Here is a 19,923-nt window from a genome sequence, read left to right on the forward strand (position 1 = left end):
AATTAGTGTAAATAATGTATCTAATACTTAAATAGATACGAACGTAATATTTTTAACACCGTAATATTTTTTTGAGATAGTTGGTAATTATTGATTTTATACGATATACATATATTACATTAATAAGTTACCTCTCTCTTTATACGAGTTTACAAGGATTATTGGGTCTGTCGCTATATATATGTTGCAGCATCATATTCATCGCTCTATCGTGATAATTTGATTGTTTCTTTCAAGGGTCAATTAATCACGATTGTATATATCTAAATTTTATTATCGCACTTTTTGGCAAAGTACATCGCTTCAACGATTGACATGTTACACCTCTAAAATCGTGTTTTTACTCTTGTAAATCTCGCTACCGTAAAACTTCCTCGCAAGGTAATTATAATGCGACTCGCGACAGTAAAAATCTCTTAACGCTTAACAAGCTCTTGATAAAATTCTTGCAAACGAAAAACTTCTTGTTGTACTCAAATTCTTTCTGCAAATCCATACTGAGTTGTCCGGACTTTGAAAACTTCCGCGGTCGCGTGGTATCGTGGCTCGCAAAGTTCTACGAGCTTTTCATTTGGATTTGAGAATTTCACTAACGAATTCTTCAGCGTAAGATGCAAACGAAGTCGTGGCCCGGCGTGACTTTGATAAATTTGTTGTGAAACTCTTTCTGCACATGCATTCCGGACGCTGGTAACGCAGCGGCACTTAGCAATTTTGCCATCGGAGTTACACGGAGGAACGAGTTTCACCGAAAATCTCGTTTAGATTTTGAAACGTTGCCGGCAAGCATTTTCTCACTGATATTCACGCAGATAGTATCTCCACGAAGTTATATTCTTAACTTATCCGAGAGGTGTGCTCCGAAGAAATATTCATTTCCCGCTATATTAGTATTCCTATTTCTCGGATAATTTTGGAATATCATGAATATTACAAAATGCAATTGTTCTATAAATATCAATCACTCCTTGCTACAATATTAATGCAATTGAACACTTTTGAAGGCTTTTAGCGAGAGGTGTTTAAGTTATTGTTACTCATTTATTAAGTAATAGATCCGTGAAAAAAGGTGAAGCGAGAAAGAAATATATCATTTTTGAATAATTTTTAACAATTATAGTACTACATATATATTATAGTATTTTATTTCTACACGGAAAGGACGATTTTGCTGAAGTATCTAAAAATTTAGCTAGATACAGATCTGAAAATAATTTTTTTGTACCATCAAAAAAAAATTTAAAAAATTATTTTCAGATCTATATCTAACTAAATTTTTAGATAGGTACTTCAGCAAAACCGTTCTTTCCGTGTAATATTAAAGCTAATTGGTACTTTCTTTTTATAACACACTTTTTAATTCTATTTTTAAAAGAAGCAAGAAAGAATTTATCATTTTCGAAATGGAGCAATTTTTAACAATTATAGTGCTGCATATCTGTACCTTATAGAAGTAAAGAATCGTATGTCCATTTTTAAACATTTCGAGAAAGAAATAATACATTTTTTTAGATATAAAATAAAAGTAGCGACTTGATTTATTAACTTTTGAATAAAAGTATCTTACATGTTTAATAGTGCAACTGCCAATAACACGCTGTACCTGGTTTAAAAATTAAGTCACTATAAAAATTTTCAATACGACTTTTTCTAAACATTGTATCTTAGGAACTAATAATAATAAACATAAGATGTTTTATACACTTTATATTATACACTTTAAGCTCCTGTTATATTGAAAAGTGAATTAGCTCCATTTTGACAGAAACTAGAGATACGATCTTTTACTTTTAAAAAAGTACAGATATAGTTTTTCAATTTATAATATTAAAGCTAACTGATATCTGCTCTTAATAACACATTTTTTAAACTATTTTTTAATAGATTCGTCGTTTATAACGACGGGCGAATAACTCGAAATTCCGTGTACATATCGTGTACTATAAATTCATAGGTTTAAAACTGCAATTCTCCTCTCCGCGGAATGGGTCTTGCAGTATAATTTACAATAGAAATCACATGAGATTTCACGTCGAAGAACTCACCGTTGAATTCTTCATCTCGAGAGGCGGGCGAACATAACTGCTTGCACAGTGGGCACTTTTCGACGGCGTGATATCGCGAAGTTCTCTATTACCTCCGCCGCTTTAATTATGAATTGATCAGACTTCCGCAAACTCGGCAGACACAAAACGGGACGTCCCACCGATATGGCACACCTTTCTATAACTTCGTCAGCGCGCGGAGGCGTAAAAATTTTGTACCGGGTTGTATGGAGACCCCGCTGTCTACCTTCGGGGCATGAGTTCGTACCGCACGGCCGAAACTTTAACGTGGAGAGCCTCGGGGTCGCTTCGAAACTTTTGTCCTCCTCGTTGAGTCGCGATTCTTAGTAACCCCCGATTCAATAAATTATTTATGATGCAATGGACGAGCAATCTTACACCCCCGTTTACTATACCTGAGATACGAAACTGCGTCGCTCCGGCAACTCTGTATCGTAACTTTGCCGATATTATTTCCGTCAACACTGATATGTGCGTGGACCTCTCTTCCCTCTTCTGTTTTTCGTAAAAACGAGTTTAAAGATAAATTAATATAATTTATTATTTCATAGAGTTTGTAGAGTTGTAAAAATTTTTCAAGACCTATGAATTGTGCTTCAAAACGCGATAACGAGACACGCATTATAAAAATATTCTGTATTCTGAAATGCGGAGATAATGATTGCGAAAGAAATGTTTTGCGCGTGTAACGGTGTAACATATATATATATATATTGTGTAACCTAAACGAATTCATTTACGCAAGAGATTACGACAGAAAAATAATTTCACGTTATCATAATGCGCTAATGCTGCATAATCGGGAATAATGTGCGCCGTTGTTACGGTACGGTTTATTCTCGTCGCTGCCATGCCCTGGAAATTGAGTGTCTATTTTTAATGGGCGCATTTCTCCATATATGTGAAATAATTATGAACGGCGACCTTGTTACCCAAATTCATTACATGTACTCATTCTGATTGCGGAACAAAAAAGAAGAGAGCCTGCACTTAGAGCGTAGCTTTCGAGCTCTATAAATACAGATTGTGTCGCTCACAATAGCGGGAACGAGCGCGCTCCGCGAGATGAGCTTACGCTCGTAAAACTGAATCCCGAAATCTGTTAGTGCGTCTCGAACGATTTTCCACATTCTCAGAACGAATGATGAATATTCATGGCAACTTTGTGGCGTATTACGAAAGTGAGAAAATCTTAGAGCGCCGGCGAAAGGGTAATTAACTTCACGCCTCGATGCCGGCGCGACGGAAAGAGTTGCCGTTTCCCGACACATTTTTGTCTCTTTACTGTGCAAATTTCGCGTGGCGTATTTTTAATGGCCGCACGGTTGAATTAATTGCGGAGTAGCGGACACACTGCTTTGTTACTTCCTGAAAGGTAAATTCGTTAAATGTCTCGTTCTCTCGCCGTACACGCGGACAATATGCGTGCACACATATTTGCCTATGTATAAGCGTGGGAGCGGGCGACAAGTACTTTTTATGAGAGACCATCCCGGATTTACCGTCATGCAAAACCGTCGTGAAAATAGGTCAGCGGAAAAATCGGCGGGGAATATCTTCGGAAAATAACAATTGCCTTGAATGTATCAATACGTATTTAGTTGTGTTTCGCGTATATCTTGCTTTTTGTTAAGCCATCATTGTTTCTGATATCTAGACTGCGTATTGTTTGTACGTTTATTATTCTTTACAATATAAAAAATTCAATGCGTATACACATATATCTTTTATTAAAACTTTTTAAAGGAGAAAGATTGATACACCTTTTCGCGATCGAAATATTGTAATTATTCACCGCGAAATTTAGCGACCAGTTTTTATGATTTTACAATGTTAAAATTTAATGCTTTTTTAAATTTTAATTATATTGGAAAGATCTTGCTTTCGATAATAGTAACAAGAAAATCTGAAATCTTATAATTAAGTAACCGAAAATGAATCTGCTAATTTGTAATTTTGATTAAGTTAGCGTGTTAATTCATTTATTCATTATCGATATTCGTAAATAATAAAAACAGTTAAATATACATTTTCGATGCGATATCATCACTGGATAAATCAGACTGCATGGATAGAGGAAAAAAAAACAAATAACGACGAGAAAACGGGACTTACGTTCTATTGCGGCGAGTTTCACGCAAAGCGAGCTAATACCTATAAAAGCCGTTGCAAACGGCCGAAACTCATCAATCTAGGGATCCTGTCTGTGACTTCTATCAGTTTGTGTGCGCCGCCAACGAACGTGCGCCGGGGATAATGAAAGAAAAAGTGTCGACGTCCGTGTCAAGCTTTAATTGTCATCCTTTATTGGATGGTCACTCGTTGCCATGTCAAGGTAGTCGCAGTGATGTGTAAGCTCAGATCACTCTGGCACGCGTCTGCGTCTTTGGCCCTCCTCTCCTCCCTCCCCATCTCTTTTCTTCATCGCAGGGAGGAGGATTTCAGCTCCCGCTTCCTCGTCGTACCTCTTGTCGGCACCACGGGGGATATCTCTGAGAAAGAGATGCCAGATGAGAGAGCAATAGAGAGTCGCTTGTATAATTCATGGGACCGCCCGGCGTTCGTGGTCGATGGATCAACCCCGTCCGTGCCGCTACGCCTCCTCTCTCGTTCTCCCCCTCCCTCGTCCCCGGTCTCCCTGCGATAGTAACCCCCGCAGCATCTCAATGCTGACCGACCAGCAGATTAGCCCAAGGAAATTGCCAAACTTCTCTTCGCTCCGGCAGGAAAGTCGATTCCGAAAGTCGTCCCTCAAACGGCCAGTAACATCGGTCCGCCGGGCGACTGCGCTCTCCCTCCGGCGTCTGTCTCTTAAACAAACTAATGCGCCGTAACTTTGCCTCACTCTCTGTGCCGACGGGCTTTTGCGCGTCTCCTTTTGCGTTTGCGCGAGCGCTAATTCGGCTAGGAAGATCCCTTTCGGTATTGAGACCGAAGGAACAAACAATAATATTCGATTTGTGAGACGGGAGGATAAAATCGCTCGCCGAAAGTTTCTACACTAATTTCATAATATTCGAGCACAGCTTGATAACACGCAATAATGTAATATTTGGGACAATTTTTTTAAAACCTGTTTTAAAAATTTAACAGCAATACATCGATTAATCAAAATATCAATCTAAATAATTAATTAACAATACCTTCGCTGTCTTTCACTAGCATTCCGATCTTGCGTAACAAAGTGTCCCAACAGCACTTTGATTTGCATTAACGAGATAAAGTATACAATTGATGCGCAAACGATTCAGTTATGTCGGAGATTTGCTGCGAAATTGCCTTCACGCTCATTTAATGATACCGGCTTCCAATTACCATTGGTAACGGCGAAGGTAAGCAAGCGGAAGATGAAACGCCACGAAGATGGTAAAAGAACCGCCTCAATCGGCGTCGAACGAATGGAACAGTTCGACGAATGGAAATATATATATCTACGTACGGTAATGCGATTAAAGGGGGTGGTCTAGGAGGGCGCGAGAGAGAAGGGTAGGAAAAGAAGAAAGAGGGAGAAAAAGAGAGACGGAACGCGCGTTAAAAAGAAAATCCCGAGAAGGAGGAGAAAATATTTCCATAAAATCCGCGAAGACGATGCCTTCGAGGGAAAGCCAATGTTAGTTCTCGTTCGGTGGATTCGTCGGAATCCGAAATCCGTCCTTGCGGTTTGTCGCAGGCGGGTTTCAGACGTCAACGCGATTTCATCCCGCCGTAAAATATATAACTGCTCCACAGACCCACCACGAGAGGAGTAGCTCTGCGAGCTTGTCTTTCGAAAACTTTGAGATTATAACGACACGTCAAACCGATGAATTTCTAGCCGTCCATTAACGTTTATTAACACATCATTGTAATAAGATTATTGTTAATTCGCACCTCCAAGACCGTATTGAGAAAACGCTCCGCGATGTTGTTCATCGTATTTGTGATATGGGGCATGAGAAAACTTTATTGAATTCGAACAGCGTGAGCAAAGAAACTCGAGCTGTTTAGGTCTGGTCGGGATGAATAGTTATCCCAGTAGTTAAATCAGCCATCTCGCCGACGTACTTCATTAAAGTCGGCGTTCCGTTTACGCTCTTGCCGATTACGCTACGTGTTGCGCGAGTCTTCACGACAGGATCCGCCCCGAGGCTGGTGTCGAAAGCAGATAATATGGATAGGAAACTCAGACAGTAATAATCCTCAATACGCGGATAGAGAACTCTCGCAATTGTTATTCCGAACGGGGGACGCGACGGTTGCTTAACTGAAATAACGAAAGTAATTCGTCGAATTACTTGAATTTCAATTTAAATGAATTAAAGTTGAATTAAAAAAGAATAGTATTATTGTATACTTTAAATGTATACTTTAAATATAGTGATACACGTAGTGCTTAAAAAAATGTTTTGCGCTTAAAACAAATCTAAGAACTTTAGAGATTGGTTTTAAATCTGCGTTCAATGGAATTTAGATTTTTACATAAATAACCCATTATTGCAAGGATTAATGTATTTTTAAGAGTATTAAATTTACCAATTTAAACATAATTACGATATAACAGATCGGCAATAACATAAAAAAGTTAAATCAATTATCGATTTAAGTATGTGAATAACTGTCCCAATAAAGAGCTGTATTTGAAAGACCGACAAAAAAATCGGTACACAGTTTACCGAGTTTGGAAAAACGTACAAAATTCACAACATTATTATTAGGCTATCAAGATCTAGTTCGAACCGTAAATGGCATTTTTTCCGGCAATAATTATAATAAAAATAACGCGAAACTCACACGCCGATAAACATGAGAATGAATATCAGGATATAATTTATTTGTAACGTGAATAATCTCTAACAAACGAAACAGATTTTTTTCCTTATTTTTTGCTTCGGGTAAACGCATTATGGGAAAATTGTTGAAAAATTAATTTCCCTGCAGACTCTAATTATGTCAAATCGAGATCTTTACTGGTTGCCGCGATTCAACCGGACGCTCGGCTACCGCGCGCATCGGGCCTTTCGCGTAAACGACGGCCCGATGTATTTAGTAGTCGCACATCGGAATCGGGAAGCCGGAAATGACAGCGGCTGGAATCCGAGGTGGCAGACGGGTAACGTATCGAGAGCCAAAGGAGAGAGAAAGGGCCACGGGGTATCGCCATAAGGGAGACTCGCTGACGGCGGTAAGATTGATTGGAGTCACGGGATGGAAAATTAACGGTCTAGCCCGGGTGGTCCAGGCCAGGGTTGGGCAAAAGGTGCAGGAAGGCGCCGCGCCGCAGTCGAGGGATGGCGCCGTGACAGCCGCCGCATACTAATTCCCCACTTCCCCTCACTCTTCCTCGGTCTGTCTCTCTCTCCGTCTCTCCCCCTCGTCACCCTCGGCATCTACGAGCTGTTTTAGCCACCCTTAACCGCGCGCATCCACGCCCTCTCGCTCGGACGACCGCGCCGCTCCGCGAGGAAATGCCTTCCGGCGAACACCATTGGCTACTTTATCGAGATCACCGTTTGGAAATACGGTCCCGAACAAAGGCAGCTCTGATAGAATTATAACTACGTTATACCGGCCACCGTAACCCTTTCTGATCGTTACGGGATCTAACTAGAGACCCGGGACAAGCGCGCAGGAAGTGAAATGATTTCGTGGAGAAACTGCTCTCGGAGCCACTCGAAGATCTGTCGAGAGAAAATTCGCAAACACAACACACCTCTTGTACTCTTTTGTCACGTGCGGCACGTGCGGCGACATGCCGCGCCGCGCCGCGCCGGTAGGAAGCCAAAGATGGTTTGGGAGCAGTTCCCAACCAGCGGCATTGGTAATCCCCACGGGATATCAGCGCGGATCGTCGCAACATCCGCCTTGAGACTTGCCCGGTTGGCGCGTTAATGGATCGATGTGTTACAAGGCGCGTTAATGTGACGAACCGACGTAGGTCGGTAATTATCAAAGAGGGCTTTGACTTCGCGTTTGCGGAAGACGCGCAGGGGCAAGGGTCGTCGGGGGGTCGAAGATATATCGGCCGGAGAGCTTGCTAATACGACCTGTATATCTGCCTCTCCAATCGCTAATTGAATCAAACGGTCGAACGTCTTCGATCGATATGCTAGTGAGAGATTTCGTCGCGAGTAATTACAGACATGTAGCGGCAGCTGCTGACAAAAGCGGGTCGGCGCCCGCTACTACCATTGTTTCGCGCGGAATTGGGTTACGCGATCGTAACCCGACGAAGCCTGGCAATTTCCTGCTTGTCGTACCGCGCCGAGATTCGATGACGCCTACGGCAAATTATTTCCTACGGATCTGTCGTCGATTTAGTTAATGATCGCGGTCCGACCGCAATAATGGCAGCATTGACGATTGGTGGCCATCGGCCTGGTCGCCTGCTCGTACCATCAACGATTTACAATTCAGACCGCGTGTAGTTTAATTACGGCGCGCTGGGACACGCGAGATAAAAAACGTACGATACGACGTTACGTGATGGGTTACGAGGCCCGAACCATCGAACGTTTGTTGCCGATTCTTTGACTTTCTTTTGGAATTGATTTTTTCTCGCATTTCTCGTATCAAGGATACTGCTACAATAATTTCTGATAAATTAAAAATTGAAAATATTGGAAAACTTTTGGCAAACTTTAAAAAGATCTTGAGAAAAGAAAGTAAATAATTTGATTGAAAAATATTATTAATCATATTCTTCAATCAATTTTAAATGGATATTTATTAAAATATTAGCTTAAATTAATGGATATTAATAGATATTAATGGATAATGATTAAAATATAAGCTTAAATTATTTTCAAAGTTGGGGAAATCAGAAAAATATAATAATTACGGTCGATATTTTCGCGAAAAAGAAAAAGATTCTAAAATGATCTAAAGAAGTTGCATTGACAAAGATATTCCAAGTAGTTTTATTCTTCTGGAGTACCCTGTATTTTAAAATAATGTTGCGTATTGCAAATTTTATGATTCAAACATCACTCTTGAAAGCACTCGTTCTTATGGCTTTGAATAACATTTCGTTGAAATTCACTGTCGTCATTATTTAATTTTCAATTTTCCAATGTGTGTCTTACTCTCCTGAATCAACTTTGATACTTTAAACTTATGCATGCCTCGATATCACTGACGTTCTACGTTCTACAAATCATTGGTTCTACAATTCATTGGTTTTCTGATTGTATAAATATCATACTGTACTAGAATACGCTAACAATTACCCGCGCGGTGTGTAACATGAATAACATTACACTAGACAATATATGAAGATCTTGCATACTCGTCGCACGATGGAAGGAGAAATTGGATGGAAGGTATAGATGAGCGAATGGGGGAAACAGATCGTTTAGTGACGTACCGATGAAAGGGGACGATGCTATTAGGTTAATTAAGGCGTCTTAAGATTTTAATGAGTTCTCCTCGCTCACCGACGATGAAGCTAAATCAATACATTTCGGGATGCATAAATTTTGCGGACAATAGATTGCAACATGTTTCGTTTTCAATATCGCTACTAGATTTTATTTACGATTTTTCTTTCGACAGAATGCTAAATTGAAAAGAAGAAAATCCCGACATATCTACATCTACAGCTAAATATTTTTTATTTACGGTAAACTTTCGTAATAATTTTTTATAATTATTGATGATCAGCGAATTATTTCTTGCAAAGTTGCAGCAGTCTCTCCTTAAATGAAACTTTGATCGGGTCGGCTACCGAATCTCCAGATTTCAGTATACGCTACAAACACATATATTAATCGGGCATAATGAAAGAGTTGATTTGTCGGCGAAGGCCGGCGCGTTAACCGGTCCAATCATCAATCAGCCCAGTGAAGCTAAATGGTCAGGACAACGGGTTTTAATATCTCCTGAGGAAAATAAAAGTTAGCGCGATAAATCAAAGGTGAAAAGTCTCGCTGCCTTACTTTCTCTCACTTTTCCCCTTGCCCTTTTTTCTTCCTTTCTCCCTCCCCTCTTTCTCTCTCTTCCTCCTCTTTCCTTCCTCCCTCCCTCCCCCCCCTCTCTCTCTCTCTTTCTTTTTTTCTTTCTCACTTTCTTCCACCATCTCGCTTTTTCCTCATTGCGCTCTCAGCTTTAATCTCTTCGCCTTCCATCGGTGACTTGCAAAAATGATAAATGAATTTCATCCACCGCGCGTGCCATATTTATATCTATAAAACTGGATAGTAACCTCATAATAACCACGATGACGAACGACGACAATTTCTGATGATATAACATTCGTATTTTGTTTCGACACACAGATATCGAAATATTGATCTCTATTATAGGTGTAGAGAAGCTTATGGATGACAATCGCAAATTTAACGTCTCGCCGCGCCGTCCAATTTTCGACGACAGAAGTTTTATTGATTTTACATTCGCACCCCCTCGTCTCGCGCGTGTGTACGGCGACAAACGTCGCGAGATAGAGTTGCACGTCGGAATATCGTTGTTGTAATTTTTGCGGCAAACATTACCGCACGGGCGAGTGAAACGGGGGTTGGAAGTCATTCAGGTATTATCTTACGGAAAAGACGGCGGGGCTACATATTTGCATTACATTCGCGTGTGTAAACACGTCTGCTGAGGCGCATACTTTGTCATCCTATCCTATTTACCTTGGGGAGAAACGCACCTCCGCAACGTGCATCGCGTGCACCCTCTCTACAACCTTGCCACTTAGTAATCGCTCAGGTGCTTGTGACAAATAGCAATGACCTCTTTCGCTGCGGGCACATCCTCCACATCGAGGCTATCAATGGATATTACCCTTTTAAATTATGCCGTTGGACGCGCAACAGAAAGAAACACGGAACACCGCGGGAGAGATAAGCTATTTAATTTCATGAACAGCATTTAACCTAGAATTTGTGTTCGTGTTCATATTAAAGGGCTATATTTCTCACGTAAAATCTAGCTTTTAATCCCTTTGTTCTGTTCCCTATTGCGCACAACCTACATATCTCGAATACGCTCGAATTGAAATGTATGATACATGTTTCAGCATAACTTTGTTTTTTATACTCGGCAAAAAAATTTAGAAATGGAGAATTGATAATATTGAAAAAATGTTTACAGCGCCTACAGAAGGAATATATATTATATAAAGTAATAAAAATGGACTAACAGCGCAAATGAATTTTCTATGATCAGACAAACTAATTATAACACTGCTAATGCGACAAAGCCAGCGATAAACGTAACAATTATAACGAAGTCATCAAGAGTAATACTAACTAATTTTAATTAATGCCACATTCTGCGAAATTTTTAGCAGATATTTCCGCAGTGAGTACGTCCAGCCGCGGACAGCGGCGGTCAGTAATAAATCCGGCCGACGACGGCGTTCGCTAAAGACAAATGATGAAATTACGAATAATTATTCAGGTATATATCCCAGGATAAGTTACGCGTGGAGGCGCGTGTAGGGGTGGAAGGCGCGGATGTCGGTAGTACCGGAGTAAAATATGATGTAGAGTTTGGCCGGCTTGGCCGGCGCTACGGCAGCTAATACGTTCCGGGAGAGAAGTTAGTAACAGGTGGCGCGATCCATAATATCGCGCGGCGTAGAATTCGCCCAATCTGGGAGGACAAAAGTATTTTGGACTGGTTGCGTGTAAATATATAAGTGTAACACGTAATTCCACGCGGTTCATTTTAATTTCATGTTTGTTTCATGTAATTTCTCGAATTATCTCAAAAGTACACGAGGATTCAAAGTAATGCACAGCATCGTATACCTTCCTTAGATTCGCATAAAAAAAAATGTAAGCAATAGCAGGCGGCCTCGGTAACAATAGGAATGAAAACAGAAAGAAATACGAGCGGTACTATAGATTGGAATCGAGGGTGAGGGCTTGAGAGAGAGAGAGAGCACATCTCTCTGAAACACTGAAAATAATTGTGTTTTTTTTTCCACGAGAATTGCGAAAAAATGATGAATGAAGAAAAACTGAGCCTTTTTGTACGATTGGGAGATATATGAATATTTTGCCACAAAGCTCTGCAAATAAATTTTGCGTGAAATATGCGACGTCAATGTAGATCCGATTTTTGAAGATGGAAAATTGTTTTGTTGCAGTGTCCGCACCGCCAAGCACCAGTCCTAGCCCGTCTACCACAGAGGTCCCCAAAAAAGGTAAGATATTATATTAAAGACAGATGCCTCATGATGATTTTATGTATATAATATATATATTAAATCACGCAGTGCAAAATTGATAAATACGCATATATATTATAAACTATTATAAAGCATTACAAAATTAGTAAATTACTGCGTATTGCGTATTGCGCTATTAGAACTACGTAATAAGATTTAATGCTTCCATATATACCACAATCGATATTATTCATGTCGTACTCGCTAGCTTGAATCTAATTTTCCAACGCGCGTTTACTTTTGCAGATTGGGAATTCATGGCGGAGATGAATAACTCTGTTTACGGAAATCCAAGTTCGCTGACAATTCAAAATGAGAAGAACATCAAGACAGGTGAGTACTCGAAGCGGCATATATCTTCTTTTTTACGTAATTTTCCAACGTACATCATCGCAATTTCGCGAATTATGGGATTGATTCTGCAACTTCGCATTTCGACGAAGTGATGCAGTCGTCGGCTGTCACGCGAGCGTATACGAAGAGTAACAAGCATTTGAGATATATTTGGAAGAAGTATTCTCTTGGATCTTTATATATCTCTATCTGAAGAAAACACATCAATCATTTAGATCTTTCTCACACGTTCAAAAAAAAAAGAAGCAAAAGTAATAAGATACGGAACAGAATTTAGACGTGACAATGTCAGAAGTAATATAAAGGAAGAAATCTATTAAGCAGAATATTTTCCACGAGTTGTGGAGAAGTATTAATTTCCAATAAACATTAAATGCAACGTTAAATGCGTGTAATCAGACATTTTCAGACGTATTTATATATTGTTATTATTTATAGTATCGTTATGAATCATTCTTGGCGAATATGAAGAAGAGTCAAAGGTTTCAACTGCAACCTGTATACTCTGTACGTTAGTAAAATCTCAATCTAGTTGGAGCGGATTTACATATTCAATCTAGCATCACGTATAGTCAAATGCCATCCCATAACTGGATTTTCCAGCAACATACTTTGAATCTCCGGTGCGATTAACTTCGATGTTAACTAGAGCTATGGGACCCACCAGAGAATCCCGAGAATCGATTGCGGCTTTAAGAGTGGTTTGAAGAAGGGTAAGCAACTCGCTTTAAAGCTTTCTATGGAGGGCGAAAGAGAACCACGGAAATGAGGTCTATAACGGGATAACAATTGGAATTTTCCGACGACGCGGCGACGGATCTTCCTTTTGTAATGTAAAATTATATCGAAAAATAGACATTACTGTTTCAAATCACATAATGAATTACGTCAAATAACACACACGCCCATTATCATATACGCAATTATGAATATTATTGATATCCGCATAATCTCCAGCAAAGGAAGACTCGCAACATTCTAATTCCAAAATTCTACAGAGAGTAAATCTATTAAAAATTGAAGACAAAAGATTTTTATTTGATGTATCACGTTACCTTGGAAACCAAGCGTTTACTTAAGAAATCAAAACGCAGCGGTAACTGTCAAAAAAGTTTAGACAGACTCGAGGGTGGTGAATAAAAAGAATGAAAGAATAAACATAAAGGTAACAGAGAGGCAACTGAAGTGATGTTCGTAACAGAAACACATGAGTGGTGGTTATGTGAGAGAGCGAAAAGGATAGATGAATAGACAGAAGCTAGAAAGAGAAAGAGAAAGAGAGAGGGAGAGGGAGAGAGAGCTGGGAACAAGGTTGACTGAGATAGAAGAGATCCGTGTAACATCAATATTTCATGTATGCTAACACGCCGGAACTAATAATGCTCCAGCGAGGAAGACCCAAGAATAATATCAGCCGCCGCTGTGTAGACCGCGTTCTCCGTCCCTATCCACGCCTTTTCCCCCCTCGACCCTCTATTTCTTTCTTTGTCCTTCGCTTTGCTCTATCACCTAAAACAGCAACGTGCAGCGCCCTAGCGTCCTTTTGCGCCCTGTGTTAAATTTAATCGAAAATTCGTGTCTCGTTGAGCTTCGCCGTTTCTCTACCGTCTCTACGGTGTCTACCGTGTCTACCGTGTGTCTCCACCCTTCCTTTCCTCCACGTATAACCAATGTCATCGCCCCGGGGAGCGGGTTGAGAGACGGCGGAAAGGTGAGAGTGAAAAGATGAGGACCGAGGGCGAGGGGGAGAAGCGAGGAGGATGGTGAATGCGACGGGATGTGGTAAGTTTGAATACGGCATATGTCTCCTTGTCTCTCCTTCTCTATTTGCGAAGGCCGAGAGGAAGGAAAGGACGGGCTGCGAAGGAAGGATGAGGTTTGTAATTGGTGCAACATCTGCGGTCTGCAAGGTGGCATTAATGTTTGCTCCCTTCGTGCTCTCTCGCCCTCATCTCTGTTCCCTCTCCTCCGTTTTCTCCCCCTCGATCTTGCCGGGGCTCCGAGAAGGAATCGTCTTTTTCCCTTATCGCGTTGTTTCTTTTTCTCTTCTTCCTTATCCCGGTTACATTTAACCGTGTCTGCTTCCATTTTCCTCTCCCCCCCCTCCAGTTCTTTTAAGCACTTTATTTTTATGTCATCTTCTTTCCTTAACATATCTGTTTGACTTATTCCCTTTTAGTCCGCCAGCGTTTCTTTTAACATCCACGTTACGCTCGTTACGATTCCAACAGTTCTCTCTCGTATTTCGCAGTACATTTTTTCCCGGTTAATTTATCTCGGTCTCCTCCGCCTATTACCTTTCGCCTTGTCTTTTTGCAATGCCCTCTTTAAACAATCTAGCGGTCGCCGCCTATTTGCGCCGTTGTTTCTCGTTATTCATATCGTTGGAAATTCAAGGGCGCAAGTGTACGCTTAAGATTAAACAGAAGATTTGCTTGAGTTTCCTCCATGCGGACGGGAAACTCAAGCATAAACAGGCCTTATTTGCTCGCAGTAACTTACGACAATCTGTTGTTGAGAATATCTAAACATAACGCGGCGCGTTTTAACTTCCCCTAGTGTGAGGTGGTGTTATTTGTTATACAGAAAGGCAGGTTTGCTTGCAAATGCCACAATATAAAGCACAGACAACATAAAAATATTTTTGACAAAATATTTTGAGAGCTTTCTTCTCGATATTTTTTCTTTTCTTTCTTTGCGCGTGGATACTGCGATGCCGCCGCGGGTTCTCGCATATTCGCATGTGTGTATCGATGTTAAGCCGCCGTATAATTGCCATTGCAGGCATTTGTCCATTTCCGTTTCTCCCTTAAGTCGCGCCGCGCGCAGCTCGCGCGAATGGCAAATTACATATACGGAAGCCACGGTACACGCGGCCTATACAGCGATAAGTCACTTTGAGGCTCCGATGGGAAACGGGGCAAGTATTGTCGCGGTATCGTGACATCTCCCAGAGCACATATGCCCTTAGGTGTCGCTTAATTCCCCGGGGCACCGTTGTCCGCCTGTAATTCGGGGAGAGTATGTATAGCGATTGGTTTAGCCGCGTGCTTTCGTACGATTAACACGTCCCCTATTCTACCGTACGCGAGCACGTACCCGAGTAGGAGCGGAGGCGCGTAAGAGCGCCGTTCAACAGCGCAGCCCTTGTCGCTCCTGTTGTCGTATAACGTATATAAAGCGAGATCAAATCGCTTCGTCAAATCGCCGAGTCGAAAATCATTTTATCACGTTTATTCGACGATGCGTCCCGCGCGACGCGCACAGCGCGTCGCTGTCGCTTCCGCGTGAAATTATTTACGACCCCGAATTAACATCGTAAAGGCGCATTAATTAGAACGGCGCTCGTGACGCCGTGACAATATTGCGCGCCGCGTGACACGGCGGTATAAGTTTAGATCTCAGAGCGTGCAAGACGTTAGACCTCTGTTAATTTTCTTGGGGCACAGTTAGCCGAGCCACCTGGGACAAGGAGTATCATTGACTTTGTCGCGTGCACGGCCAACATCAGTCCGCCTAATAGCGCAAGGTAAATTGTATACGTTGACGCCCCCGCGCGCGCGCGCGCGCCAACACCGAGACAGTTTGATATTAACGGAATGCAGAACGGAAAGCTAAATCCACAATCTCAGCGAAAATAGTTAAACGCGTCTGCACCGACCCGTCAGCCTCCGAACCGCGCGCGAACGTGTGAGCAGGAATATCATGACCCACCGGACGTAAAATCAATGAGGGGTAACTGCGCGAAACGGTAACTTTTTATATGGGGGACTTATTTGTGCAATGTCCCCGACACAACAGTTCCTCTTTCTGACAGCAGAGTCGCGAGGATTACCAAATCGAGGATTATCAAATCCAAACGGAAAGTCGAATCAATGCGTGGGCAGTTGGGCACGAAGCTTTATCTTCTATTTCTCTTTTTTTTTAACCAATACAATTTTCTGTACACGCACGATTTAGTCAGTCTCGAGTGAAGGACCATTCTGGACAAAACATTTTTGTACAATAGAGTGCCTCGCAATATTTTACTACCGAAATGTCCAGTCGTGGGAATCTTATTTAGATATCAATGCACCCCCTTCATCATCTCGTAAATAACGAATTGAAACCTGAATATTGAATGTATCGACAAATTAAGTACAAAATGCGATTCGTCCTCTTCCCACTTTAGATATTTCAAAATCCGTATTTTGATCCGAATGGACACTGGTGCAGATGGACGTAATGCAGTCAATGCAGATGACGTTGCAGTTTTATGTGCGATAAACGAATTTTCGATTCGGATTTTCTGAAAGCGTTTATCAATATTTTTATCTTCTCTTATTTCAACCTGTCGCGCAAGAGCATCGGATTTTCGCGCCAGTTTAATAGCCACCATGTGTTGATCAACTTCCAAATAATTACGTACGTTTCGAGCACGTTTATTTTTCACGGGCAGTTAATGGGTGGAGCGAGGATTTTAATTTGCCCGACCATTCGCTGGGACCAACGATGTCAGGATGCAAATTAAGCATAAATTTCATCGCTATATTCAGTTCTATTGATATCTGCATTTCTGCGTTAACCACGCTGCGCTTTTCTCTCTTTCTCTTTTTCTCTCCCTTTCTCTCTCAACCCTTTTTTTCCTTTTCCGGAAATTTTCTCACGACTAACTCTTGCTCGTTGCTCATCCGCAACGAAATCCTGAACTACTACATATAACGAAGCTTGTACACGCTCCCGGTGGAGCTTATACGTGTCCATACTCGCGCGATGACGGCGGGCTATACGTCTGGTTCCCTAAACACGTCGTCGCCCCACGCATAGCTACAGAAACAGCCGCATCGCGATAGAGATTCTCGCATATAGGAAACTATGGAACCGGCCCGGGCGCATGGATATACGTATAGCGCACGTTACACATTGTCACTGCTAATGTTTGGTCGAGATTTGCATACGTCTGTCTAACCTATCCATTGCGTCGCCGTACAACGGTTGTCTCACCTCGGTTGTCCGGAGGGTGTATCCGGCGAGGTGGCGGCGCGGCGGCGACCTTACTCTGTACTATCAGCCTTGGTATTATACACACGAGGGTACAAGCGGCCTACGCAAGCGCGCTCGCGCGCGCGTAGGTACGCCGTCATGATCACCCATTACCTTATCCGAAATAGGCTATCGTGCCAAGATCGTGTGCTTCCCCTTGCGCTGCAACCCTCACAACCCTCGCCTTGTCCCTTACCTAAACTGACTGGCACCGCCTCGGGGCTACGAACTTACAAATCTAATCGCGAGGGAACGAAGACACAAAGCGATATTCACGAGCACCTCGCTCCGTGGGTACTCCGAAATTAAGCCGTAAGTACAGGTTGCCAGGCTTCTGCGGCTCCTCCTACCTACTGGTTCTCCGCGTTAGTGAAGCTGCGTTTATTAGCTTCAGTCAACTTGACATGCTACCTGCGAATTTTACGCATGTTTACGTAGGCTTAGAAAAATAATAGAATGCATATGGATACGCAATAATTGGTTATAATTTTGCGATGAGAAATGCGCGATGTCTATTCGGGCAGAATATATGGATAAATTTGGAAAAATTATAGAACTCTGGTCTGTAACAATTGTTTATAATTGGTAATATAACGTGCTATTGACAGATATTATAACATTTTAGTAAGTATAACAAAAGAATACGATTCGACTGTACAACTTTAAATAAATCTGTAAGTTAGTTATTATTATTTTTTTCAACTAGAATGAAGAGAAATAAATAAACTTAAACATAAAGATGTAAATTTAATAGATATGGAGAAGTGAAAGCTTACTTATTAAAATCGTAAAAGAAAGCATTATTTCTTACGCGTTACTATATATTTTATATAATTACTGTGTAAAGAGGTAGATACTTATATTCGAGCAATAAGATGACTATTTATTTATGTATGTCGTGAGATGCGCTTCACGCGACAAGCACGTACACGTTATAACATGACAGACTGACATACATAAGGTCTGGTTGTGTAATTTTATCAAAATATATACTCATCACGAGCTGTTTCGCTGCAAGAATGTAATCCAAAACGCGGTCGGGCTTGCGACAAGCGTGTGTCGTGACACGGATAGAATCTACTTGGCGCGGATAAGGGAATTGTGTTTACTCGGAGTTTGCATACTAGTTAACGCGTTTGCCACCCACTTTATGCGTAACAGGCTTGTAAACATCTTCAGTCGAAAGGGCCACTCGTTGTACGTCCCTTTGTCCGTGGTTCCGCTATGTGAACCACGCAAGTCTCTCCTTTCGCTCCTTCTGTTCTCTCAGATCTCATCTCCTCTGTCTCGCCGACGGCTTTGCGCTATAATGTCTCGAAGCGAGATTGAATTTTTAATTTATTCCCATAACGTCCGGGATTCATTCCCATAACATCCGGGAAACAAATTGTCGCCAGTCCGCGGTGGACTTTTCAACGCGGAAAGATATTTTTCTTGGGGATATCCTTGTACATTTCATTTATTATTTATCATCGTCTACCATCGTGTCGATATACGTAATATTTTTTCACAAACGTGCGTTTCGTGTTTTTCTCTCAAGGTACCAAGTTCCAGTCGAATCTAAACGAAATTGGAAAATCGGAGCAGAAGTCGTCTGAACTGGACAGAAAAAGAAATTACAACTGGCCCCCTGATAAAGGTGAGTATGACATAAAATTTTATTAAAGTTTTACGTATATATAGTTATGTATATACATAAGTAAATAAAGGTTTCATGTTAACTTTTAAAATCTATAAAAGAACAATACACTCGAGATATACATGTAAATAATACGTGGCATATATCTGGAACAGAAAATTAACTTTTCGATAAATGTACATGTTTTTTCCATAAAGAACAATATTTGTTTCTATATGGAATAACTTATCGTGCCAATCGCATTTACATTTTTACAGCATATTTGCTTTTTATACGACACAAATAGAACGGAATTTCGCATAATATAGTAGAGAAAAATATTCCGCTAACGCCGTACATTCGTGTAATGTGACCGTATACGCGATAAAATGTCAGATACCGGACATGCGTTGAACAACAAGCGCGGCCGTTCGTTACTTTATGAATTTGAGATTCAGTTTCGACGAGCTCTCGTCGCGGTGAGCAAACGAACCTCGCACGAGCGGAGGGAGGGGAGGCAAAACGCGAACGAGTTTTCCCGTCGAAGATGCGATTTTTCCGGCATTTCGCGGCTCCGATCGTGGCATTTGATCGGCCGCGTCTACCGCATTTCTGAGCGCGGCCAGGTGTGTAGCACCTTTCATAATTCCGCCGAGCCTTCGGCATTATCGGATAATTCTTTTCCACCCTCGCATTTTTTCCTCCTTCCA

The 19,923-nt window shown here is 41.4% G+C and overlaps 1 protein-coding gene across 1 annotated transcript in view; it reads left to right on the top strand.

Annotated features, from left to right (window-relative positions):
• LOC112457356 (lachesin-like) overlaps positions 1 to 19,923 on the top strand; it is a 163,390-nt gene that overhangs the window by 137,035 nt on the left and 6,432 nt on the right. Inside the window, exons 8-10 of the mRNA XM_025020358.1 lie at positions 12,139 to 12,195; positions 12,466 to 12,552; positions 19,136 to 19,234. Of these exons, the coding sequence (XP_024876126.1) occupies positions 12,139 to 12,195; positions 12,466 to 12,552; positions 19,136 to 19,234 (243 nt within the window). The remainder of the gene's footprint in view (positions 1 to 12,138; positions 12,196 to 12,465; positions 12,553 to 19,135; positions 19,235 to 19,923) is intronic.

Source organism: Temnothorax curvispinosus, unplaced genomic scaffold (genome assembly GCF_003070985.1).
Source record: "Temnothorax curvispinosus isolate PA1 unplaced genomic scaffold, ASM307098v1 QBEX01000740.1, whole genome shotgun sequence".
NCBI lineage: Eukaryota > Metazoa > Arthropoda > Insecta > Hymenoptera > Formicidae > Temnothorax > Temnothorax curvispinosus.